The sequence below is a fragment of the Lissotriton vulgaris genome, chromosome 2_1 (assembly GCF_964263255.1).
Source record: "Lissotriton vulgaris chromosome 2_1, aLisVul1.2, whole genome shotgun sequence".
NCBI classification, from domain to species: Eukaryota; Metazoa; Chordata; class Amphibia; order Caudata; family Salamandridae; genus Lissotriton; species Lissotriton vulgaris.
Window position 1 is genome coordinate 1546243471 of NC_141687.1, and position 26766 is coordinate 1546270236.

General features: G+C 46.0%; 1 protein-coding gene across 1 annotated transcript in view; it reads right to left on the reverse strand.

The window, feature by feature from the left end:
* Positions 1-26766, reverse strand: part of PARP9 (poly(ADP-ribose) polymerase family member 9) — a 614444-nt gene that overhangs the window by 296710 nt on the left and 290968 nt on the right. The window contains exons 4-5 of the mRNA XM_086957420.1: positions 18368-18571; positions 18046-18264 (exon numbers count right to left, since the gene is read on the reverse strand). Coding sequence (XP_086813546.1) covers positions 18046-18264; positions 18368-18571 — 423 coding nt within the window. The remainder of the gene's footprint in view (positions 1-18045; positions 18265-18367; positions 18572-26766) is intronic.

Genomic DNA, 26766 nt, shown 5'->3' on the forward strand with positions numbered 1-26766 from the left:
CGGGCCTCACAACTGACGGTAATCAATCAGTGGCTTCACACACCTGACACTGACCCGGCATACCGCCTAGACAGGGTAGCTCTGGGAACAGGGGGGGAGTAAATAGGGTACACTACAACAAACGGAAAACAATGGGCCTCATGGGACCAACAGCACACACTGTTCATGTCTGGCACACAGTGACACGGCACCTGGAATGGGCTGACAAACTTACGCAATACACCTCACTATGGGACACCGGCAGGCTGGGTACCCTGGGAAAGACCAAGGGGTTTCAAAGGTGGGATCTGATAGGGATCTCCTGGCTGGGGGATCTATGGAAAGAGGAAAGGTTGTCCCCTTTACCTACCCGCAGGAACACTATGAAATGGCTTGTGGTGAAAAGTTTTGATATATGCAGGTTAAACACGCACTAGAAGCGCGATTCCACCAGCGGAGGCACTCCCGGAATTGTCCCCCGTGGAGGACCGACTGTTGACAGACAACTTAAACAAGAAAGCAATTTCTCTTACTTACCGGAAAATTGTCAATAATCAAACGGACTCCCTAGTATGACTCCGGGAAGTCTGGCGGGCAGAGGTTGGAGTCTTAGATGCCACAGACTGGCAGGATGCGATTGCATCGCCTAGAGTGGTAGCGGTCTCCTCAAGACTGCGTCTCATACAGCTAAAAATACTGCATAGGACCTACTACACAAGGGTGACAATGCACAAGATAGGTAGAGCCACTGCCCCACGCTGTATTCGCCAATGTGAATGCACATTTTACCATACTTTGTGGGAGTGTCCGGTGATTACATCATACTGGACGGCAGTGATGGTTACTATCACAGAGGTTAGCGAGAACACAGTCCCGCTTGATCCCAAGTGCTGCCTATTGAACATAAGGGAGCCAACAGACCTCAACCACACGGATAGACAATGGGCAACAAGGGGGATGATGATAGCTAATCGGACTATTGCTCAGAAATGGGGGGTAGCGCAAGCCCCAACCGTGACAGAGTGGTGCAGGGACATGGACATGATCATAGTGGCTGAGAAAGCTACATATATTCACAGACGGTGCCCAAAGAAATGGGGGAAAGTGTGGGGTAAGTGGAATGCATATAGAGGCCACATATATACACCCCTCCTATTGATTTGAATGATGAGGTACAATAATCAATGCTGTGCAACATGTATATTACTATGTACGATATTGCTTGATGAGACGCTGTCAAAGTATTATCTTCATAAGGAATGTATTTGCAGATCTTGTTTTATGTACAATAAAACGTTTACAAAAAAAAAAAAGAAATGTAAAACGTATTGCAGCAACACAATCAACAAGGAAGAAAGTAAAAAAAAGTACACATCTTCTGAATGGGCGCATCTGGCAAAAGATTGAACTGGATGGAAAAGATATTGATTTGAAAGGTCTTCCATTTTTGTTTGGGGATTTCTAAGAGCCCCGTGTGAAATAGTAAATGGACTGAGAAATCATCAGTAAATTTCTCTTTGTACAAGCAACTTGTTCTGAATTTTTTTTAAACTGATTACTATTTATATGGATTATTGATAACTTTTTTGAAATGTAACTATTTTGCTTTTGGAGACTGCGTTTTACTTTTTAATGTTTTTTATTGATGCATTTATAAATAGTAGGCAATCAGGCCACCACCCATATTCCCATCCCCACACCAGACCAGTCACATGGTTAACAACAATACATTACTCATCAGTTTCTAGGGCTTCAGAGGATCCAATGCAAGGCAGCTGTATAGGCTCGAGCAGACCCAGTCCTCACAACATTTGTCGGAATCCTGTATTTAAGTATGAAAAGATGGGACCTCATAGTTTGTGAGAGATGGAGGTTTGTCCACCAAGTCATGTGCAATTTTCGAAAGCCCCAGCAGGTGCCAGAGTTTGTTGTGCATAAGTTCGTATGTAGGGGTTACTGGTTACCCCGGTGAGGAAGAACAGTGTGCTTGGCAGTGAGGAAGAGTTGAGATATTCTTCTGCTTGCACTGGAGGGGAATGTATAAAATCCTGTTGATGGGCTGACAAGGAAGTGGAGTTTGTTTAGGTCCTGGCACTCAAATACATGAGAGAGGTCATCCCTCCGGATCCGCACAAGCTGGTTTCGGGGTAAGTGGGATTGATAATGTGGAGGCAATGCGGAGTAAGACGTCAATGAAATAGTATTTTTTTTATAGAGGATCTCCCTGCCTCGAGCATGGTGGGCAAAACAGTTAGTGTGGAGGGATACCTCTTGCTACTGTTCGCCATCCAATGTAACATTAAGATCTTTCTCCCAGTGCAATTATAAGGATGATTTACCTGCCAACGCCAGTGTGGTAAAAATTCTGTAGATGTTAGAGATCAAGTTTGAAGGAGGAGCGGCTGGAGGAATTTTCAAATGGACTAGGTGTGCTTGTAGCGTGTATTTTGATGCTGCTATGCAGGACCCTGTGGCACATCTGGAGGTAATGAAAGTGCTCGGATTCAGGAATCCCATATTCATGTTTTATCAAAGCTATTGAATTGGGCCTCAGAGAGGCAGTCATGCAGACAAAAACAATACTTCTCGCTCCCTCCGATCCCGAATGGTCTTCTTCGATCGGAAGGATGCACAAGCTGTGCAGGTCGACTTGTCGTGTTCCGGTGATAAACAGAGGTTGCAGACCTCGTGATGATCGCTATGAGGGAATTTTGCTCGACATACCGGGTATCTCTTGAATGGAGTTCTGTCCATGAGGCGTAGGCTGTACGGCGCCGATAGGCCCAACGGCCCGCGTCGACGCACTGGAATGTATCTAATGGTGTCGAAAGTAGTCTATTCGATGTCAATCTTGTTTGTATAAAGTTTTTACGCTTCGAAGTTGCTGGAAAAGTTTTTCTAACCGGAGCGGAGAACTTTCATCCGAACCCAGTGACGGAAAAAAACAATCTGAGGCTGGAGTCGATGACCATGCGCAGTATTGTCCAAGGGAGGAGTCACCTCTCTTGTGACTACAAAGACTTCTTCCAAGAAGACAACAACCTGCAATCATCCGAGCGCAACACCATGTGGTGATCTAATGCAAAAGTGTACGATCTGCAGCTCATATGCCTCGAAAACAATCCTTCTAGCTCCATATCTTGAAGGCTCTTGTCACCCAAGCAGGAGCGAACTCTGTGTTGTCTACGACTGGTGTGACGGGGTAGGCAAAAGAGATGAAACCCTGTTTGGCAGCAACAAAGTCCCAAACTGCTGGTGTTGCTCTGGCCAGGGGAGACATATGTGAGCCTGCCTCTCATGTTCTTAGGAACCCATGGTACCTCACCCAAGGGTCTGGCTGTAAGGTTCTGATCTATGAAGTATCATGGTATATCTGTTTCCCCTCTTAGTTATTCAACCATATAGCGCAACTGAGGTGTCTGATACTAATGGGGGTAATGGGACCCGCAAACCTCCATCCCTGGGATGTTTTGATGCAAGTACTAACTGCCAATCTTGAACATTTCCCTTCCCAGATATACAACATACAGGCAGCCTGGAGGCGAGCAATGTCCTCCCTGCTGATGGGAAGAGACATCACTTGGAATAAGTACAAGATACGGGGAAGTAAGGTAATTTTAAGTGTTGCAATATGCCCCAACTATGAATGGGAGTGATATTTGCAGGCAGTCAGTGAAGAGTTCAAAATTTGTGCAGGTGCAGGTGCAGAAGGTTGGCGTCAAGAGGATGACCAAGTATTTGATGGAGTTTTGGTCTAACGAAACAACATTGGCCCACATAAGGGTTCCCTCCCACCAGAGTTAGGCCTTCTGATTTGGTTATCTTTATCTGTAGGCCGGTAACTTCTCACAATTTCTTGTGGAGAGGGATCAAGGTTTGAAGGGAGTGTGGGGGGCTCCATGAGTGTGAGTCGGATAACATCAGCAAACGCTGACACCCTAAAAGTATCTTGGCAGAAATGAATGCCATGAATCTGAAGGACGTTACTAACTGTTTGAAGTGCAGGAGGAGCTACAAAAAAAAGTCAAACATGAAGGCCATGGTCGCAGTGAGTTTGGGGGAGTTGTTCCACCTCTATTATGGTGTGCTTGAGCCTCTTGCCCAACAAAAGGATGCCGAACCAGGAACATGTGTGTGTGGTGCTGCGGAGAGTAATCTATAGTGAGAGGGTGGTGTGTACACCAAGCATTGAGCAACACAGGTCCGCGGACCAAGCCCACCACTACGAAGATAGCTCCAGGGTCCCACTGTGGTGCTTGTGTGACATATCCTGGGTGGTGTGTAGAATGAGATTGAGGTCACCCCCAATTATCAGAGGACCTTCAGCAAAATCATTGATTGTTTGGAGTGTGTTCCTCAGAAACTGTTCTTTCACTGAGTTTGGGGCATGGCTTGACGGCAAGCACAAAGGGTGACCCTCCCAGAGGCCATTGACAGCCACCCACTGGGTCAATTTATCCATCTATGGTTAGGTTCAGTAAAGGACACCGAGCTAGCAAGTAGGGCTACTGTGCCTGCCTTCTTGGAACGAGAACAGGTGTGATATATTGCTGTGGGAACATTAGGGATCACAGTCTGAGTGTATCTCTCCCTAAGAGACGAGTCTCCTGGAGAAAGGAAATATGTGTTCCAATTAGGCTGCAGTTGCCCAGGAAGTCCGAACGTTTAGGGCAGTTAAGTCCTCCGACTTGTAGGTGACAGTTTTCAGTTGAGTCTATGTAGTAGTCATTTCACCATTACTGTAGGAGCGAGAAAGCAAATTCTGAAACAATTCCGACTTCGTACTGTGTGTGCAAGAGTGACTCGTCGTTAGTGTGAAATCACCCCTCCCCCCAACCAAAACTTCCAGAACTGTGAAACATTTATCGCCCAGCAGTGGGTGAAGAAAAAAACACAGCACTATCAGCACGAGAAAATATACTGTGTGCTTGGAGGCTTTCACTCCCCGAAAGAAAACAAGAATAGGAAGGGTATTGGCAGTAAAGACACAATGAAGTAACCAATCCCCCGCCCGGCCCAGGCTAGCGGGGAAAGCCCTCAGTAGCAGTAGGGATCCCCACGGGGCAGGTCCACCACCCACCTTGCAACAAAAGGGCTGTCACAGACATCTGATTATTCTTCGTCCTGTGCACAGTCATTGGTCGTGCATCTGATGTGTTCCAGAAGTTGGGTTTTGCTGTTTTCGATCTCTGTGGAACTCCCATCAAATCTTGAATCTTTCTGCCAGTCAGAACCTACATCTCAAGGCTCTCTCCGGACCTCTGTTCCCTGGACTGCCAGCTGGCAAGTTCAGGATATGTTTCGCTTAATGGAGAAGGGCTGTAATGTGGGTGCAGCTCTCCCAAGTAAAAATGATGCAGAACTGATGTGTCTGCCTATATTTCATATCACAGGAGATCAGGAAGTCTGTGACGTGCTTCAGATGTGCTGTTTTGCAAGGGTGGTAGCTCAAAGATCCAGGAACCGGAGAAGCTGTGCAACATTAATTGACATAGGGCCCCCTGTCGTGCTTTGGCCATAATCTCTTTGTTTGTGAAGTACTGAATAAAGGTTGGAACATCCGGCGTGCGTTTCCCTGCTCTGCGGAGAGGCACCACCCAGTGCACCCTGTCGTAAAGGATGGGATTGCTGTTGGTTCTCTCGAAGATGGTATTGAAGAGGTCAGATAGGCACTTAGGGAAATCTGCATCTGAGGCACTAGTTAGAATTCCTCAAATTTGAATATAGTTGTGACGGGACCTATTCTCAAGGTCTTTGCTGGTCCTCTGGCTGGAGGATACTTAGCTGCACAGCCTCACTCTCTTCGGTATGTTTGTCAATAGATTGCTCAGTTTGTGCCACCAGCTCACCAAGGTCATCAACGTCCGGCTGAAGGGCACACAGATCTTGTTGGAGGTCTGTCTTGAGTTCCACGATGTTGTCCTTGATCTCCTAAAAGTCCTTGATCTCTTTAAAGAGTTGAATGATAAGGCTTTCAGTGATAGGTTTGGCAAGGTCCTCAGAGGTAGCATCCAGGCCTTTGACGGCAGGTGTCACTGGCGCATCGTCGTCGGGTCTACCCTGGGATGAGTGCTGAAGGAAGGGTTTAATGGTGAAATCAGTTCAGTTAAGTTTCAACTTTGGTCCTTTAGACCATAAACGTATTTTAAATGACTTTCTGCAAAGAGATTTGATTACATTGTCAAATATGATATTAGTATTTATTTATTTTATTTATTTATTTTTAAGATTTGTAAAGCGCAACAAATACCACGTGTGGTGTCTCGGCGCTGAGTTAGCAGAAAAAAGAAAAAAAGGCGGCACTCCCTGTAAGTTATTGAGTAAATAGCCATGTCTTCAGTTTCTTTCTGAAAATCATCAAAGATGGGCTGCTTTTTATGTGGGTAGGCAAAGAGTTCCAGAGTTTAGATGCGGCCACAAGGAAGCGTCTGTCTCCCCATGTGACCGTTCTCACCCGTTGAATACATAGAGCCGCAGAAGAGGCTGATCTTAAGACTCTGTTAGGGACATATCTACACAGAGATTCCCTGAAAAACTCAGGTCCCAGGCTGTTTAATGCTTTGTAGGTTATGCATAAAGCTTTAAATGTAGTTCTCTTTCTGATCGGGAGCCAATGAAGTTGGTGTATAATAGGGGAAATGGAAGCAAACCTTGGGGTTTTGGTCAGAATTCGTGCGGCTGCGTTCTGTACCATTTGTAGTTTGTTGAAAACCTGCTCCTGGGCATTCAACAGAAGCCCATTACAGTAGTCCACCTTGGACAACACCAAGGAGGACATGAGGGTTTTTCCAGCCGACAGAGGAAGGAATGGTAACAACTTTTTTACCTTACGAAGCGTAAAAAAGGATGATGATACCACCGCGTTGGCGTGACTGGTAAAGTTTAACTTGTTATCAAACAACACTCCCAGATTTCTGACCTTCGGAACCGGGATAGGTGGATTACCCATCTCCGAAGGCCACCAAGTTGGAGTCCAAGATGGCTGTAGATCTCCAAACACCATTACCTCAGTCTTATCAGTGTTTAGTTTTAGGCAGTTCCTATCCATCCATTGACTAATTGCTCTCATGCCTGACTGGAAGTTAGCTGCGACCTCACTCCCGTTTTTTTTCACTGCCAGCACCAGTTGAGTGTCGTCTGCATACGAAGTCACTCCTATCCCAAAGGTTTTGATGACCCTCGCCAAGTCCGACACATAGATGTTAAAGAGTGTCGGACTTAGCGAGGATCCCTGTGGGACTCCGCAGGGCAACATAAAGGTCGGAGAATAGAAACTTCCCATCTTTACCGAATGCTCCCTGTTCGACAGAAAAGAAGCCAGGAGTTCGACAGCTTTGCCCTGTATGCCCATGGCGGTGACACGGTCGATCAGAGTGTTATGATCGACCGTGTCAAAGGCCGCTGAGAGATCCAGCAGAATCAGGACTGCCGTGCCACCCTGGTCCATGATCTGTCTGATCTCCTCAGAGGCCTTTATAAGCGCTGTCTCCGTGCCATGGCCTCCTCTGAACCCAAACTGGGTGTTGTCAAGCATGTTGTTCTGGTCAATGTAGCTCGCTAGCTGTTTATTTATTACCTTTTCAAGTATTTTAGCAGGGAAAGGCAACGCTGCTATCGGACAATAGCTTTTTAGTTCTGAGGTATCAAGAGTAGGTTTCTTCAAAAGTGGCTTTATTATAGCTGATTTCCAGCTTTGAGGGTACTTCCCTGATTTACAGGTAGTATTGAAAATATTTTCCAATATTGGGGCCACCACGTCGGTGGATGATTTTATAATGGCCGGTGGACAGGGGTCCAGAGGAGAACCCGACATGGTGGCTTTGATGAGATCCTTTATTTCTAGCAGGGATGGAGGGTTAAATTCAACCAAAGAGGGAGTAGTGGGTGATATGTTGTTCAGTGAGCTCGAGGGTTCCACTTCTGTAATGTTATTGAATTTGTCAAAGATTTCTGTGACCTTGGTCCTAAAAAAATCAGCCATTTTGTTACAGAACTCTTGATTCGTATCTATGGTTGTGGGAGTTGGAGTGTTTGATAGTGTTGCCACTACCTGGTATAGTTGTTTGCTGGAATTCTGGGCCAACTCTATTTGTTCGCAGAAGTATCTGCTTTTTTCCGTTCTTAATGTCTTTCGATAGCCTGACCATGCTAGTTTATATCTTTCTTTATCATTGTTGTCATAGCTGACTCGCCAGCGTCTTTCAAGGTTGCGGCATTTCTGCCTCTCCAGTCTTAAAGATTCTGAGAACCAAGGGGCCGATGGTGTTACGCGATTCATGCGCAGTTTCTTTAAGGGCGCTACTTGGTTAATAGTGTCTGTGAGCCATTGATTGTAGTTATTGACTGCTAGATGAGAATCTGACACTATAGGTGGTTTGTTGTTTTCAAGCTTCTCAGCTAAAGCTTTGGTATTTATGTTTTTCCAGTCCCTACATAGCCTATGATTACTTTTAGCCGTCTGTAAATTTTTGTGTTGTTTAACGGGGATGTAGAAGACGACTACTGCATGGTCTGACCACACAACTGGGACAACCGTGGGGGGTGATATCTGGATTGCTCGTAAATAGGCCATCAAGAATGTGGCCTGCTGTATGCGTGGCTGAGGTGACTAGCTGATTTAGCCCAGCTGCCTTAAAATCATCAATGAGAATTGATGTATCTTTATCTGCTGTGTTTTCCAAATGAAAATTAAAATCTCCGAGTACTGTAAAATCTGGGGCTACTAATGCCAATTCCTGTAGCGTGCTTATCGATTGGAGAAAAGGCGCTCTAGCTGCCGGGGGGCGGTATAGCAGAATACCGTTAAACGTTTGAATAGGGGATAGAGTGATAGCAAAGCCTAATACTTCTGCAGAAATGTTGTCTAGTATTACTGTTTTCAATGTTAGCTCTAGCCGTAGGATTATAGCGAGGCCACCCCCCTTTTTTCCCTGCGGTCTATCCTGTCTTACAATATAGTAGCCCTCTGGAATGGCTGCTACCAGGTCTGGGCCAGATGCCAGATCGGCCCATGTCTCTGTAACGAAGAGGATGTCAAGTTTGTGAGCCGAAATAAATTCGGACACGTCCTCTCTGTGTTTGCACAATGATCTCGCATTCACGAGTGCACATTTGATGGTTTTTGCCTCTTTAGCAGGACTTACAGGGGCAGATGGGTTTTGTGTGTTTGTACGCATAAATTTATACTTGCAGCAGGAGCAGATAGCATGGGATAAGTTGGAGCGTGCATCTAAACTAAGATGTGGGCAATTTTTCAGTCCCAGTGTATTTTTTATATCTAACAGATCCGATTTAGTATATTTTAAAAACTTACTGGTTAAGAATGATGTCGGGCCAGTAATCAGGGCACTTGGCACGCCCTGGGCGCGGACTGGCGCAGACTGGCACCCCTTTGGCGCGGCTTCGGCGCGCTGGAGGCGCGCCCGCTGCGCTCGACCGCTGCGCTTGGCGAAGCGCATTATAGTGACGGAGCAAAGCCCCACCTCCAACTCGAACGCTAACTCGTTCGGTTGAAGCGGGAGCCTGCAAGCTGAGTATCCGCCCTTGCCCGTCACTCAAACGGCACACGCCGCGGTGTATCGGTGCAAGGTAACACAGAGAAAATTACACAGTGATAAAAACAATGCTTCGTGATTTTTAAAATATTTCTAAAAAGATCTCTCCGTTAGGTACAATTCTCAGTAAAGTCAGGCAAATATTATTTATATGCTGAATATCCAAGGCAGAGGAGGAGCCCCTCGCAATCTGCCGTTCACCAAGCGTTTACAATGGAGCTGCCACCACCCTGCTAACGCCCAGCGCTGGATAATGCGGCTGTTTAAATAATCCAGGCCCGCCTCCAACTCGAACGCTAACTCGTTCGGTTGAAGCAGGAGCCTGCAAGCTGAGTATCCGCCCTTGCCCGCCACTCAAACGGCACACGCCGCGGTGGATCGGTGCAAGGTAACACAGAGAAAATTACACAGTGATAAAAACGATGCTTCGTGATTTTTAAAACATTTCTAAAAAGATCTCTCTGTTAGGTACAATTCTCAGTAAAGTCAGGCAAATATTATTTATATGCTGAATATCCAAGGCAGAGGACGAGCCCCTCGCAATCTGCCGTTCACCAAGCGTTTACAATGGAGCTGCCACCACCCTGCTAACGCCCAGCGCTGGATAATGCGGCTGTTTAAATAATCCAGGCCCGCCTCCAACTCGAACGCTAACTCGTTCGGTTGAAGCAGGAGCCTGCAAGCTGAGTATCCGCCCTTGTCCGGCACTCAAACGGCACACGCCGCGGTGGATCGGTGCAAGGTAACACAGAGAAAATTACACAGTGATACAAACGATGCTTCGTGATTTTTAAAATATTTCTAAAAAGATCTCTCTGTTAGGTACAATTCTCAGTAAAGTCAGGCAAATATTATTTATATGCTGAATATCCAAGGCAGAGGAGGAGCCCCTCGCAATCTGCCGTTCACCAAGCGTTTACAATGGAGCTGCCACCACCCTGCTAACGCCCAGCGCTGGATAATGCGGCTGTTTAAATAATCCAGGCCCCGCCTCCAACTCGAACGCTAACTCGTTCGGTTGAAGCGGGAGCCTGCAAGCTGAGTATCCGCCCTTGCCCGCCACTCAAACGGCACACGCCGCGGTGGATCGGTGCAAGGTAACACAGAAAATTACACAGTGATAAAAACGATGCTTCGTGATTTTTAAAATATTTCTAAAAAGATCTCTCTGTTAGGTACAATTCTCAGTAAAGTCAGGCAAATATTATTTATATGCTGAATATCCAAGGCAGAGGAGGAGCCCCTCGCAATCTGCCGTTCACCAAGCGTTTACAATGGAGCTGCCACCACCCTGCTAACGCCCAGCGCTGGATAATGCGGCTGTTTAAATAATCCAGGCCCCGCCTCCAACTCGAACGCTAACTCGTTCGGTTGAAGCGGGAGCCTGCAAGCTGAGTATCCGCCCTTGCCCGCCACTCAAACGGCACACGCCGCGGTGGATCGGTGCAAGGTAACACAGAGAAAATTACACAGTGATAAAAACGATGCTTCGTGATTTTTAAAATATTTCTAAAAAGATCTCTCTGTTAGGTACAATTCTCAGTAAAGTCAGGCAAATATTATTTATATGCTGAATATCCAAGGCAGAGGAGGAGCCCCTCGCAATCTGCCGTTCACCAAGCGTTTACAATGGAGCTGCCACCAGCCTGCTAACGCAGGGTTAGTATGATATTAGTTCAGTGGAATAATAATAAAAGTGAATCGGTTATTGCCAATAGAAGATCTATTAAAACAGATAAAAGTAAAGTGCCCCCATACACAGTCCATCACTAAATGGGGTGGGTAATGTGGTAGCCAAATTAAAAAAATGTTTCCAAAAAAGATAAATATAGCAGCAATCACATTTCTATTTAAAAGGAGGGCCAGTAATATAATGTTCAAACCATATGGGTTTAAAACAACGCTCCCACCTTTTTCCTATATAAGCACACTGAGTAGAGGTATCGGCTTATTCCAAATACCACAACCTGGCTAGTGTCCCATCTCATGATGCGATAAGCCACACAATATAATCTCACACGCCACAGATTGCATAGCGGTTTAATCCTTCTCTGCCTGAGCCTAGCATATTTTGGATAAAAAAAAGAACATGTTTAACACATTTGGTGGCATGTTTGCAAAAATCACCAGCTGGGGGGATAGTATGGCAGAGCTTCCATCTGTGCGTACAATTATTGACTAAGAGTGTTCCCAGTCTGAATTTTATGTAAAGTGTATGTGCCATGGGTGGTTGGATCTGGTCAATGTAAGCTTCCTTGGCTGGAAGGACTTTGCAGGCTAGGAAAGCTTCTACCAACCCCCCTGAATTGGCTTTTTGGTGGTGTTCGTTTACTTTCTTATCCCAGAAAGCAGCTATAACTCTACTCTTGGTGCCTGTCCCCATTGTACAAGGGTTACTCCAAAGGTCACTCAAGTCTAGGTCAATGAGATGGGATTTACTAATCTTGAACAAGGGCAGAAGTTTGAGCATTTCTGTGGCGCAATAATTTCTCCATTGCTAGCTTGTACAGGTGGAGCTCTGGAACAAACCACAGCCTCAACCAGTGGAGGATTCAGAAAAGGGGGTGGTGATGAACAGAGTTCTGTTCATCACCACCCCCTTTTCTGAATCATTTTTGTCCACCATAACCGTGGAAGGGTATACTCAGATGTGAGTCCCTAGCTCATTGCACCATCAGGATTCAAGCAAGCCGGGCCGAAGACGGCTGAAATGCCAGAAACCGGTCCCCGGTAGCTTGTTTACTTCCCAGTATAAGAATTGGCTTGGTAGTTTGGTCTGCCCTGTTCCCATGATGCACTGGGCCAGGGTCAGACTAATTTGCATATAGCCAAGTTCTGAGCTGGGATGGTGCAGTGAGCTAAAAAACGGTGATGGATCAAGCCCTGATCTTTGGACTGGGTAAGAGTGGTCTGCTTAATTCAGACACTCTGTTCATCACCACCCCCTTTTCTGAATCATTTTTGTCCACCAGAAGCGTGGAAGGGTATACTCAGATGTGAGTCCCTAGCTCATTGCACCATCAGGATTCAAGCAAGCCGGGCCGAAGACGGCTGAAATGCCAGAAACCGGTCCCCGGTAGCTTGTTTACTTCCCAGTATAAGAATTGGCTTGGTAGTTTGGTCTGCCCTGTTCCCATGATGCACTGGGCCAGGGTCAGACTAATTTGCATATAGCCAAGTTCTGAGCTGGGATGGTGCAGTGAGCTAAAAAACGGTGATGGATCAAGCCCTGATCTTTGGACTGGGTAAGAGTGGTCTGCGTTAATTCAGACACTCTGTTCATCACCACCCCCTTTTCTGAATCATTTTTGTCCACCATAAGCGTGGAAGGGTATACTCAGATGTGAGTCCCTAGCTCATTGCACCATCAGGATTCAAGCAAGCCGGGCCGAAGACGGCTGAAATGCCAGAAACCGGTCCCCGGTAGCTTGGTTCCTTCCCAGTATAAGAATTGGCTTGGTAGTTTGGTCTGCCCTGTTCCCATGATGCACTGGGCCAGGGTCAGACTAATTTGCATATAGCCAAGTTCTGAGCTGGGATGGTGCAGTGAGCTAAAAAACGGTGATGGATCAAGCCCTGATCTTTGGACTGGGTAAGAGTGGTCTGCTTAATTCAGACACTCTGTTCATCACCACCACCCCCTTTTCTGAATCAACCAGTGGAGGAGCGGTTTTAACATTGCTAAGTCTCCCACCCTTTTTAATCCTGTGTCATAGAAAAGTGGGAGAGTGGGTGTTCTCTGTGGGAGGCTGAATAGGGATCTCAAAAAATAACTTTCCTTGGTGATCAGACCTTTAATGATAGAAATTCCCCAGACTTCTGCATCATATAGAGCACCAGCCTGTGCCGGGACCCTATATACCGCTATGGCTGGAGATACAGACTTAGGGGTAGTTGCCCTAAACCTATTGGTAATGCTGAGGCAGAGTGTAGTATAACCTCCTCGCTCTTTTGCGTCTGTGATTTCCATAACCTGCTCTGATCAATACTGATCCCCAGGTAGACAAATTTACCTACTACCTGGAGAGGCTCCCAGCTCAGCTGGAAGTTCCCTCTGTGGGTTATATGCAAGTTGAGTACCATGATCTTAGTTTTGGTAGTGTTCACCTCCAGCCCACGGATGACACAAAACTAGAAGAATTTATTCAAAAGATTTTGGTGGAATCTTTTTTGCCTTGATCACGGGCCTGGCGCCGACACCAAACAGAGGCGGCCACCGATTACTGGTATCACCCGGGTTGGACTAAGTCTGCCTGTCAGGGCAACTGTGCCCAAGTGCAACCGAGTATGTCACTCACAGGGGGCAGGCTCAGCTGAGGGGCCCTCTAACGTAGGCCCAGGACCGCCAACAGTGCCAAGTGTTTGTTCCCCACAATCCCCAGTAGTCTAGAAGCGGGGTTTTCCAGCATTAGGGAGCAGCGATCCAGGCTACAGGCATCAATTGCCTGTACCGTCCATGCTGGGGTGACTCCCATGGGCCGCTCCCAGTCACCAGGTGGCCTTGGTCCAGCAGGGATAGAGCAGCAATGTAGCAGGGGAGCAAGTGCCTCCCTGGGACTGACAGCAATCGGTCGGAAAACATAGTGGGCCACGTAAGGCCCTCTCAGGCTTCCTATCCAGTGAAAGTGAGTCTAGATGGCCTGGAACAAAAGGCAGGTGGTACAGCACCACAGAATCGGGGCCTCATCCTAGCTTTATAGCCCCGATCCATGAGCAGCCGGGCGGGTGCAGCTTCCAAGCACAAAGTCTGCGGCACACCAATCAGAAGGCCACTGCCACATCCCAGCCCGTGCTTGGATATCTAACAGGATATCAGGAGCGTGCAGGCATGAAGTATGTAGTGTAGAAAGAAAAAGCTTTATCGCGGCCAAGCTGGGAGTTCAGAGATCACTCGTTCGTCATCATGCCGAAAGACTGAGCTTTTGAAAGACTGAATACAAGGGAGAATTCCTTCGAGAAAGGAGAGGAACCGCATGATTTTCCAAAAATTCTTAATAACTTTCACTTCGTTTGCACTTATTAGTGTCTTCATGTATACATATCCTCCAGGTGAGTAGTCCCCAAACACTATAAATAACTCAACATTTTTTAATAGGCCCAAGCATTGTAATTTAGAACACAGACATTGTTATGATAAAGATTTTGAGAATATTTGCAGAGAATTGTTGAAAAATTACAGAAGCATAATGAATATGTACGATTGTTACATTTGTAGCCACTTGCCCGCTTCTGATTTAGAAAGTTTCACTTTTGGAAATAATTAAGTTTGTTGTATGATTTATCAAGTGCAGTTTATTATTCAATAATTATGCATCAGACATATTTAGAAATTAACATACATTATTAATGTTCCAATATATTACTTACCTGTTATTAAAAGGTTGGAAACAACTGAAATATCTAGGGGCCCTATAAAGTTTCAGAGTAGTCACACTGGAAAGTTAGCATTCAAAATGTGTGAAGATTAGACAAAGTCGAGTGTAACTTTATTAAAGAATATAATAAGAAAAGGTCAAATGTCAGGTTATAAGGTTCAAAAGAAACAGGATTTGATTTGAGGTAAGAGACTTTGATTAAAAGGTCACAAATATATCTGCAAATGCAATGTAGTGACAATGAGAAAACAGTTATGATCGGGAACAGCATGCATGATTATAATTATGTAATAGGTAGGTTTTATATTTTAGGTGGTGTTGATCCTATGTTAAAAAGCATTTATCATAGTTTTAACAAAACTGCAAATGTTACCCTTTCAAGAAGCTGGACAGGCTCCTCTTATTTAGCTGTAGTTTTTCGTAAAATCTATTATGTAAACAGTTTGAGTGATGTGTATCATGGGAGAGTGAAAAGAAACAGTGTAAGCAAACAAGTATAAGATGTGTTTTCTACATTAATTCCTCCTTGTAGATTATTTTTTAATGTTGCAAAGATCAAACATTTGTCCACTTTAGTAGCATTTGGCAGATAACAGCAGGTGTATTAGCTAAGTTAATGAGGTGAAGTTTGCAACTAAATCAATGCTTACTCAAAACAAAATCGTTCTAGATATGCTTGTAGAAGAGGAGGGCAGTGTGTGCCACGTAATAAAAGTACAGTGCAACACGTATATTTAGGATAATAATCAAAGTATTAATAGTTTTCTTGATAACCTGACTGATGTTGTGAATGTGTTCAGACTGGTTCATGGATAGATGGGATAGGAAAGTATTTACTGGTGAAGATTGGTGTTTCATTAGCAATAATAATTATTGTCGCAATGAGTGTTTCTTTCACATCTTTCACATTCACGTTTTATCAATCAATTTGTGGCCGGGCTTCTAAATGTGACTACAGGAACAAGAGGAAGAAGAAGATGATAACGACATTGACATATAAAGAAGTTGCTTTTGATTAAACAAAAGCAGAGGTCTATGACAATCTGAAAGCATTACACAGAGATCATTCAAAATCAAGAGTGATGTCTGAGATGTAAGTTTGTTGATGTGATAGTTTTCAATTATCGTTGGAAGGGAGGGATTGTGGAAAATTATAATTTTATTAGAATAATAAAGCTTAATATCGGTTTGGTTCAGTTGGAATAACCAGGCCACTTTACTGAGAGTGCTAGTTTAAATGTTGTGCATGCGCATTGTTTCTTATTCTCCTTCAGAAAATCTCAAATTCAGCTTCAGTCATGGTCTCTCTCTGTATATACAAAGTATCTTTTCTCTGGCTTTGTCTGTTGAGTGGATGTGTTTGAGACGGTTTGCAAGTTTATTGAGCCAAACCCCATAGCTCTGTCTGTTGTTATGCCTATGTAGAACAGTCTATTGTAGTAAGTTTATTTTCTCTCGTTTTCTGTATCAGCAAAACGTATGATTTTGTTTGTGGTACTAACCATGTGGTTAACAACCAATGAAAATCAGTTGGAATTAGGTGCTTGAGGTGGTTTGGAAACTAACTAATTGATAGGGTTGCTATGCCAGTAACATTTAGTGACACCTTTTTACGCAGCGTCATCCCATGAATCTGTGTGCTTTCATTGTCTAAAACACACAAAAAATGTTGAAATGTGATGTAGCGGGACTTTCTATTATCATTGTTGTTCATCTCTGCTTGTCAAATCAAAATCCTCTTTATTCGGTCATGGTTTGACCATAAAAGTGCAGAATAAAACATTTACATATTCAAAAATATAAATAACACTTTAAAAAAGCATCATAAAACAATTTTTCATTAAAGTGAATAGGTTCTTCTCAATTTGATAGCAGCAACGATATAGTTAAGAACAGCAGTACAAAACATCAAGTGATTGTAAACTTTGCAGATAGATCAGACCCTCTTTATAAGAATTAAGGTGCTTATGCAGTAGGACAGACAGTAAAAAGCTCAAGCTATAAGAGTCATAATAAGTACAAAAGAACATAAAATATGCCGTGGATTTTGCAGTAACAGTCACAGGGGCAACATAGGAGGGAGGGAAACCAGGAAGACACCTGTAGGAAAGCCACAAGGAAATGAACTGTGTTTAGTCACAACCTAGTGAGATAAAATCTGTACTCTGGATTTGCTATCCACTTCAGGTAAGATTCCATATCAGATGATGTAGAAATCTGCATATATCTTGTAACTGTAGGAATATCAAGGGACTTTTCTAGTCGTATTCCCTCTTTATAAGTTTCATAGCTCTTCAGGTAAGATTCCATATCAGATGATGTAGAAATCTGCATATATCTTGTAACTGTAGGAATATCAAGGGACTTTTCTAGTCGTATTCCCTCTTTATACGTTTCATAGCTCTTCAGGTAAGATTCCATATCAGATGATGTAGAAATCTGCATATATCTTGTAACTGTAGGAATATCAAGGGACTTTTCTAGTCGTATTCCCTCTTTATAAGTTTCATAGCTCCCTTTAACTTCCATTTTAAGATCGGGCTTATACTTTGTGGTGACTCAAAAAGATGACTGTACTCCAGGCTATGAAAAATGTTTCACACATAAGCCAACCATGGGATAGCAGTCATCTCTGCTTGTCATTTAGAGAGGGATAGATATGTGCAGCCCTTTTTGTATTTAGAGTGTATTACTATTCATTAGGTTATTTGCCAGATGTTCTGTGGCAAATTAATTTCTCAAGGCACTTGACATATTTTACATTAGTAATGAATTTGCTTCGATTGATTCCTCAGAATCTAACTTTTTACATTATGTAATGTTAGATTTGATATTTGAATAAATCAAATCTACAAAAACGGAGAACTGGAAAACCATTGTCAAGTAAGCTTTTCCTTAATGTTCTTGGTTGAGTGATAGAGTATAAAAATCTCACTTTTCTGTAAATCAACATTCCTTAATGTTAAATGAGTCCCCATTCCGACCTGTTAACCCGGAGGTAAAATTGTCTAGGATAACATCATCACCAGCATAGAAAGCAATAACAGTTTTCTCTAAGCTTGGATCTGAATGAGCTCATAAATGTTTCAACCTGCGGCTAGGCATTTTTGAAATAATAATGTCAGGCAAATACAAACCTTAAAAGTTGCAACATCTTTTGGATATATCACAAAGTTCACTTGAAGTTGCTTTTTAGAATGGCGTTTCGCAAAATGTATCACTTCGCTGACCATGATGTTAGCAACTTTGTTTTTGGGAAATTGAAGATTGCCAGTTCCAATTGCAGGGAATGAAATTGATTTAATGTTATCTCTGGCAGTATTTTCCAAGCATTCAGAAACAACTCGACGAAATCTCTAAAATAAAACACAATTTAAAAATGTAATCTAATGATAATCACTTCTTTGATAGAGATAAAAATCACATTCAATTTGAGCAAATTGTGAAAATCTATATCACCTCCTCTGTGCGAGCTTCAGTTATTATCAGATGATATACCCATGAACATGGTAAGTTGTACCCACTGGTTTTCATCACAGTAGAAAGTGGTTTCGTTTTAATTTCATTCTGTATCTCATAGCCAGCTTTAAACAGAATAGCTTTTGAAATATTTCCATCGCTGAGGTTACGATTCTCGTCAACAGAATTAACGATGACTGTAGTCTAGAGCCAAAAAAAGGTTGAGTAAATGTTCAATATTTACATGCATATTCAATCTTCATGCTTACATACATTGTCACAGCAGTACTCTTCAGGCATCTAACAAAAGCAGTTATGCTGTACAATATATCACATAAAGTAGTTTTTAATCATTTCTTTACACATTAACAGTTCTTACCATAAAGTCATAGATTTTCTCTCCCCCTCCAAACAAGAAGTATGGAACACTGTCAATAGGCTAGGAGACAAATATAAAGAGTCCTCCAGCAGGGAAAGAACAAACTCAAATAGCACCCCTTTGCGACATATAGTTCTTTAAAAAAATTGTAGTACGCTTTAATGTATTTCACTTTGATTTATTCATCAAGTGTATTAAACTTTTTTAAATCATCAACTTCTTTCTTCATACGATTCTTCTCATACATACATACATACCTGTGTCAATGGTCACCTTGCTTTACAGGTTCCCAAATGCATTTCGGGCTTTGCCCTTCATCAGAGGATAATTCTTACAGGGACTGTATAATACACATTTATTTCTAATAACCCAAGATCTGATGAGTACCTAAAGCATTACTGTTCATAAGTGGTGGTAAAGATAAAATCGTTGCAAAACCATAACGTGAGAAAAAGAAAAAAAACTATGAGGTAAAAAAAGGAGTGACCTCAATTAAGCTGTTTGTACAAACATGTGAAATAAATGAAAGGTCCAAACCCAGAAACCTGACTTCGACAGCTGCAAGGTTCTACTATTTACAAATAATGCAGTTTCAAATACCTCTGAGTGCGCTGCTGAATGCGCTGACAAGGTGCTCACAGTAATCCCGCCAAATGCAATAGTGCTCACTCTCAAGAACCTATGACTACTTGGCATTATGCGTTTGGTATTACAGGCGGAAAGTAACAAAGCGTACCGAGCTGACATTCATTCTGTTATTAAAAAAGCTTACCTGTATCTGCTTTCGCACCTTAACACAGCCGTAATCAGTATTGCAAACGTTCTACTCGGACATGCAAATGCCCCAGAAATAAATTCGCAATTCAGCAGGAAGTGAATCTGGTACTACGATGGTAAGAAACAACAGACTCCCTGTGGTCTTGGCAATGCGAAAACCAATAGTATTCGTTAAACTAACCGGCTCTTACTGAATGTTAGTGCCGATGTTTTCAATTCAAAAGTACTTTATTCGGTTTTTTACATAAAACCATAAAAGTTCACAATACAAAATAAATCTCCGTTTTTTTTTTTAAAAAGGAGAACATGTTAAAATATGTATTGGTTAAAACCGGTATATCCTGGCATTAAAAAGAAAATTCATCTGTTCCACATTTTAAAATGCATCATACAGTTCTATACATCAAGACATTTTCTGTAATTCATTGCACTTTTTAAAAAGCCAATCACATGGGGTATACAGTCTAATTTTAACAGTTGGAGGTAAAGGAGAGCGGGGCGTGCTTGTACAAAGAGCGTTCTTTTAAAAATAGGATTAAGGTAAAAAGCTCTGGGGAATTAATAATATTTACAAAAAAACATGAAATGCAACAAATCCTTTGGAGACAAACTGTCGCAGCCGCAGGGTTCTAGCACTGTTCCTCTGTGGCTTCCCCTTGGCACTGCTCTTAAAATGTGAAACAAATTAAACCTAAACCTGGTTAATAGGAAACGCTCATACGTTGTTAATGGCAATAGGAGATAAGGTTCCTCTCCAGGGCAGGTTTTAAGCATCATGTGTAGATGCGCATTTTGCTTTGTCATGTCCTTTTCCTGCCTTTCCATTACTTTTCGTGTGGAGAAGGTCTTTTTAATGTACGCTACGTCATTTATTGGTGATACCTTCCGGGTTTAAAAAAAAAATCCAGACGCCCCTCGTTCCCAAATCCGGTTTTGAGGTACTTCAGCCAGGGAATCTTGGTCATACAGTCTAGGCTCATTGTCTCTTTCAGGAGGCTGTGCGTTAAACTAAGCTGATTATTGAGCCAACATTGTAGCCAGAATATAAGAGGTCGCAAGGACAGGGTGTCGCTAATTAAAGGCTGACCAGTCTGTACAGACATATTCGATGTCCCCTGTGGGACACAGGAGCTGTTTTAAAAATGTATTTTCAACCACCTGTAGACCCTCAAGGTTACAGTAGCCCCATAACTCGCTTCCATAGGACGCTATTACAATACTTTTTACGCGATAGACCTTCAGCATGGCTCCCACAGGTCTATTGCCCATTCTCCCAGCAAAATCAAATAGTGCATCATTAACCCTTGTAACTTCTACCCTCTTTTTGTTCAGGAGTGGAGCCCAGTTCAGATGGTGATCAAAATAGACACCGAGAAAGGAGAAAGTATTACACATAGGCACCAGAGCTGCCATTAACTCTGAAAAGGTGCTTTTTTTCCGCTAATTTCCCCATCTGCATCGCATAAGATTTTGTGTTGTTTATGGATAGGTCGCGGCTGCCCATAAACCCGTGGAATGTGTCAAGTAAAGTTTTGAAGCCCTTTCGGGGTACGGGCTAGGAGGACGGCGTCGTCAGCATAAAGCAAGACGGGCAGTCCTCGACGGCCCACATAAGGGTAGTCCGCCCCCGTGTCCTGTGTGTGTGGGGGCTCTCTGTGTGTGTGGGGGGGCTCTCTCTGTGTTTGTGGAGGGTTCTCTGTGTGTGTGCGAGGGGCTCTCTGAGTGTGTGCGGGGGGGCTCTGTGTGTGTGGGGCTCTGTGTTTGTGTGGGGGGGGCTCTGTGTGTGTGTGTGTGTGGGACTCTGTGTGGGTGGGGCTCTGTGTGTGGGGCTCTGTATGTGTGTGGAGCTCTGTGTGTGTTTATGGGGGGCTCTGTGTGTGGGGGGGCTGTGTGTGTGTGTGTGGGGGGGGCTCTGTGTGTGTGGGGGGCTCTCTGTGTGTGTTGGGGGCTCTGTGTGTGTGTGTGTGGCTCTGTGTGTGTGGGGGGCTCTGTGTGTGCGAGGGGCTCTCTGTGTGTGTGCGGGTGGGGCTGTGTGTGTGTGGGGGCTCTGTGTGTGTGGGGTTCTGTGTGTGGGGGGGGCTCTTTGTGTGTGTGGGGGGGCTCTGTGTGTGTGGGGGGGCTCTCTGTGTGTGTGGGGGGCTCTGTGTGTGTGTGCGAGGGGCTCTCTGTGTGTGTGGGTGGGCCTCTGTGTGTGTGTGGGGCTCTGTGTGTGGGGGGTCTCTGTGTGTGGGGGGGCTCTGTGTGTATGGGGTTCTGTGTGTGTGTGGGGGGGCTCTGTGTGTGTGTGGGGCTCTGTGTGTGTGGGGGCTCTGTGTGTGTGGCTCTCTGTGTGTGTGGCTCTGTGTGAGTGTGTGGGGGGCTCTGTGTGTGTGGGGGGCTCTGTGTGTGTGGGGGGCTCTCTGTGTGTGTGGGGCTCTCTGTGTGTGTGTGGGGGGCTCTCTGTGTCTGTGTGTGTGGGGGGCTCTCTGTGTCAGTGTGTGTGGGGGTCTGTGTGTGTGGGGGGGCTCTCTGTGTGTGGGGGGCTCTCTGTGTGTGTGCGGGGCTCTCTGTCTGTGTGTGTGTGGGGCTCTGTTTCTGTGTGTTGGGGGCTCTCTGTGTCTGTGTGGGGCTCTCTGTGTGTGTGTGGGGCTCTGTGTGTGTGTGGGGCTCTCTGTTTGAGTGTGTGTGTGGGGCTCTGTGTGTGTTTGGGGGGGCTCTGTGTGTGCGGGGGGGCTCTCTGTATCTGAGGCTCTGTGTGTGTGTGTGTGGGGCTCTGTGTGTGTGTGGGGCTCTGTGTGTGTGGGGCTCTGTGTGTGGGGGGCTCTCTCTGTGTGTGTGGAGGCTCTCTGTGTCTGTGTGTGGGGCTCTCTGTGTCTGTGTGTGTGGGGCTCTGTGTGTGTGTGGGGCTCTGTGTGTGTGTGGGGCTCTGTGTGTGTGTGGGGCTCTGTGTGTGGGGGGGGCTCTGTGTGTGGGGGGGGCTCTGTGTGTGGGGGGGCTCTCTCTGTGTGTGTGGGGGCTCTCTGTGTGGGGCTCTCTGTGTCTGTGTGTGGGGCTCTCTGTGTCTGTGTGTGTGGGGTACGGGCTAGGAGGACGGCGTCGTCAGCATAAAGCAAGACAGGCAGTCCTCGACGGCCCACATAAGGGTAGTCCGCCCCCGTGTCCTGTGTGTGTGGGGGCTCTCTGTGTGTGTGGAGGGTTCTCTGTGTGTGTGCGAGGGGCTCTCTGAGTGTGTGCGGGGGGGCTCTGTGTGTGTGGGACTCTGTGTTTGTGTGGGGGGGGCTCTGTGTGGGACTCTGTGTGGGTGGGGCTCTGTGTGTGGGGCTCTGTGTGTGTGTGGAGCTCTGTGTGTGTTTATGGGGGGCTCTGTGTGTGGGGTGGGGCTCTGTGTGTGTGTGGGTGGGGCTCTGTGTGTGGGGCTCTGTGTGTGTGTGGAGCTCTGTGTGTGTTTATGGGGGCTCTGTGTGTGGGGGGGCTCTGTGTGTGTGGGGGGGGCTCTGTGTGTGTGTGGGGCTCTGTGTGTGTGTGTGGGGCTCTGTGTGTGTGGGGGGCTCTCTGTGTATGTGGGGGGCTCTGTGTGTGTGTGTGTGGCTCTGTGTGTGCGAGGGGCTCTCTGTGTGTGTGCGGGTGGGGCTGTGTGTGTGTGGTTCTGTGTGTGTGGGGGGGTCTTTGTGTATGTGGGGGGCTCTGTGTGTGTGTGTGTGGCTCTCTGTGTGTGTGGCTCTGTGTGAGTGTGTGGGGGGGCTCTGTGTGTGTGTGGGGCTCTCTGTGTGTGTGGGGCTCTGTGTGTGTGTGTGGGGGGCTGTCTGTGTGTGTGTGGGGGGCTCTCTGTGTCTGTGTGTGTGGGGGTCTGTGTGTGTGGGGGGCTCTCTGTGTGTGTGGGGGGCTCTCTGTGTGTGGGGGGCTCTCTGTGTGTGTGCGGGGCTCTCTGTCTGTGTGTGTGTGGGGCTCTGTTTCTGTGTGTGTGTGGGGCTCTGTTTCTGTGTGTGGGGGGCTCTCTGTGTCTGTGTGGGGCTCTCTGTGTGTGTGTGGGGCTCTCTGTGTGTGTGGGGCTCTCTGTTTGAGTGTGTGTGTGGGGCTCTGTGTGTGTTTGGGGGGGCTCTGTGTGTGCGGGGGGGCTCTCTGTATCTGAGGCTCTCTGTGTGTGTGTGGGGCTCTGTGTGTGTGTGGGGCTCTGTGTGTGGGGGGGGCTCTGTGTGTGGGGGGGCTCTCTGTGTGTGTGTGGAGGCTCTCTGTGTCTGTGTGTGGGGCTCTCTGTGTCTGTGTGTGTGGGGCTCTGTGTGTGTGGGGGGCTCTGTGTGTGTGTGTGGGGGGCTCTGTGTGTGTGTGGGGAGGGGCTCTGGTTGTGTGTGTGTGGGGGCTCTGTGTGTGGGGTCTGTGTGTGTGTGGGGCTCTGTGTGTGTGTGTGGCTCTCTGTGTCTGTGTGTGGGTCTCTCTGTGTCTGTGTGTGGGGCTCTCCGTGCCTGTGTGTGGGGCTCTCCGTGCCTGTGTGTGGGGCTCTCTGTGTCTGTGTGTGGGGCTCTCTGTGTCTATGTGTGGGGCTGTGTGTGTGTGGGGGGGCTGTGTGTGTGTGGGGGGGGGGCACTGTGTGAGTGTGGCTCTCTTTGTGTGTGTGTGTGGCTCTGTGTGTGTGTGTGTGTGGCTCTGTGTGTGTATGTGTGGCTCTGTGTGTGTGTGTGTGTGGCTCTCTGTGTGTGTGGCTCTGTGTGTGTGTGTGTGTGGGGCTCTGTGTGTGTGTGGGGCTCTGTGTGTGGGTGCAAATGAAATTTGCGAGAGATTAAGCTATTGGCATGATCGTCGACTTGGAGGAGAACGCTGCGCAGGCTTCGCAGTCCCTGGATTCGTGTTCAGGCGATAGGCAGAGATTGCACACCTCGTGTAGGTCCTTGTGTGGGAACTTAGCACCACACGTTGGACATCTCTTAAATTGAGTCCTTTCCATGGACTCCGGGCTGGACTACGTCGAGAAAGGCCTCCCGGTCTCGTCGACGTAGAAGAAAATGTTTATTGTTGGAGTCGAAACGCGTCGGAATGGAAATGATATAGCGTTTGTTAACAATACCGTCGAATTGGAAAGGGAATACGCGCCGAAATATCACTTTTTCTCGAAGTCGATCTGGAGCGCTTTGGTCCTCATCCGAACCCAATGGCGGAAAAAACAATCTAAGGATGGAGCTGATGCCCATGCGCACTAGCACCCAAGGGAGGAGTCACCAGTCTCGTGACGACAAAAGACTTCTCCAAGAGAAAAACAAATGCAATCATCCGAGCCCAACACCAGATGGCGATCTATTCATAATGTACCATCTGCAGCCCATATGCCTCGAACCTGGAGTTACAGGTAAGAAACTACTCCTTCTGTAGTAGGGGATCTCTGTGTATAGTCAAAAACATCTGTAACAGAATAGCAAGCCTATCGCCAAAAAACAAACCCCAGCGGTGGAAGAAACAGACAGACCCACTATAATGCAAATAGATTCCTCAGTGAAGCCTGCCCAACCTGAGCATCTGCCCTGGCATCAGTATCCAGGCAGTAGTGTTTAGTAAAGGTATGGACCGACTTCCAAGTGACAGCCTTCCAGATTTCTGCAATAGGGACATTACGGAGTAAAGCTGCTGTAGCAGCTTTACCTCTGGTAGAGTGAGCCCTAGGCTTACTAACTAGAGTCTTGTTGGCCTTCTGATAACCCAACTAGATATAGGACACAATCCACCCGGAGATGGATTGCTTGGAGGTAGCCAGACCAGTCCTCACAGAGCCATAGTTCACAAACAACTGATCCGATCTATGAATCTCTTTAGTCTTATCTAAGTAAAACTTCAACACCCTTCTAACATCAAGAGAATGAAGGGATCTCTCAGCAGGCGAGGAAGGATGCTGAAAGAATGTAGGTAATTAAATCGTTTGATTCACATGAAATTCTGACACCACCTTCGGAAGAAATTTAGGGTGGGTCCTCATAACTACCTTAGAAGAATGAAACACTGTGTATGGCTCTTGACAACAGAGTGCCTGAATCTCACTCACCCTGCGAGCCGATGGTATGGCTACAAGAAAAGCTGCTTTCCAGGATAGATGCTGAAGAGAGGCCGTATGAATGGGTTCAAAAGGCTCCCGCATCAGTCTAGAAAGTACCACATTAAAGTTCCCACGGAGGTGAAGGACGCCTAATGGGAGGAAACACTTTCTTCAAACCTTCCAAAAACTCTCTGATGACTGGGATTTTGTAAAAGGAAGTTTGTGAAGAGCATTTCCTCATAGGCAGTTAAGGCCTCCAGGTGAACTTTAACAGAAGGAAATTGGAGGCCAGACTGAGCCAAATGTAGCAAGTAAGGAAGGATGACATTTTCCTTACAGGAAGTAGGATCTTCGTTCTTAGATGCGCACCAGATGCAGTATCTCTTCCATTTATATGAATAGGAAGTACGTGTAGATGGTCGTTTAGCCTCCTTCAATATCTCCATACAGTCCTGATGGAGATTTAGGTGTCCATACTGTACTAACTCAGGAGCAATGCTGCCAAATTCAACGACAAGAGGTTGGGGTGCACCATTTGTCCTCCGAACTTCGTGAGAAGGTCCGGCTGGCACGGAAGGCGGAGATGCGGCAGAAGAGACTGGTGGAGTAGCTCTGTGAACCACCACTGAGGGGGCCACTCCGGAGCGATGAGGATCATTCTGGATCTCGATTGAGAAAACTTGATCAGCACAGTAGGGATCAATGGAATGGGAGGAAAAGCGTATAGAAAGCTGTTCGACCAATTGATCCACAGTTCATTCCCCAGCGCCCCTGGTTGGTCAAACCTGGAGGCAGTCTCTGCATTTGCTGTTTTCTGCAGTGGCAAACAGATCGACCTCTGGAGTACCCCATCTTCGTTTAAGACCCATTCATGATTTTCTTGAACAAGTCTGTTGAGAGCGTCTGCCTGAGCATTCTGCACACCTGGCAGATGAGTTGCCATTATAGTCAGGTCCATGGCCAGGAGCCAAGTCCAGATTGTCTGTGCTTCCCGAGACAACGGACGAGATCTTGAGCCCCCCAGCTTGTTGAGATAGTACATCGTTGTTGTGGTGTCCGTCTGGACAAGCAGGGAACTGGTGTGAAAGGACGGCTGGAGGGCTTTCAGCGCCAAATGAACCGCTCGGAGTTCCAGGAAGTTGATGTGGTACGTGGCCTCCTTCTGGGACCACGTGCCCTGTATCTGAAGGTGGCCTTAATGCGCTCCCCAGCCGTGGAGAGAAGCATCTGTCACAATGGTCTGCGTCG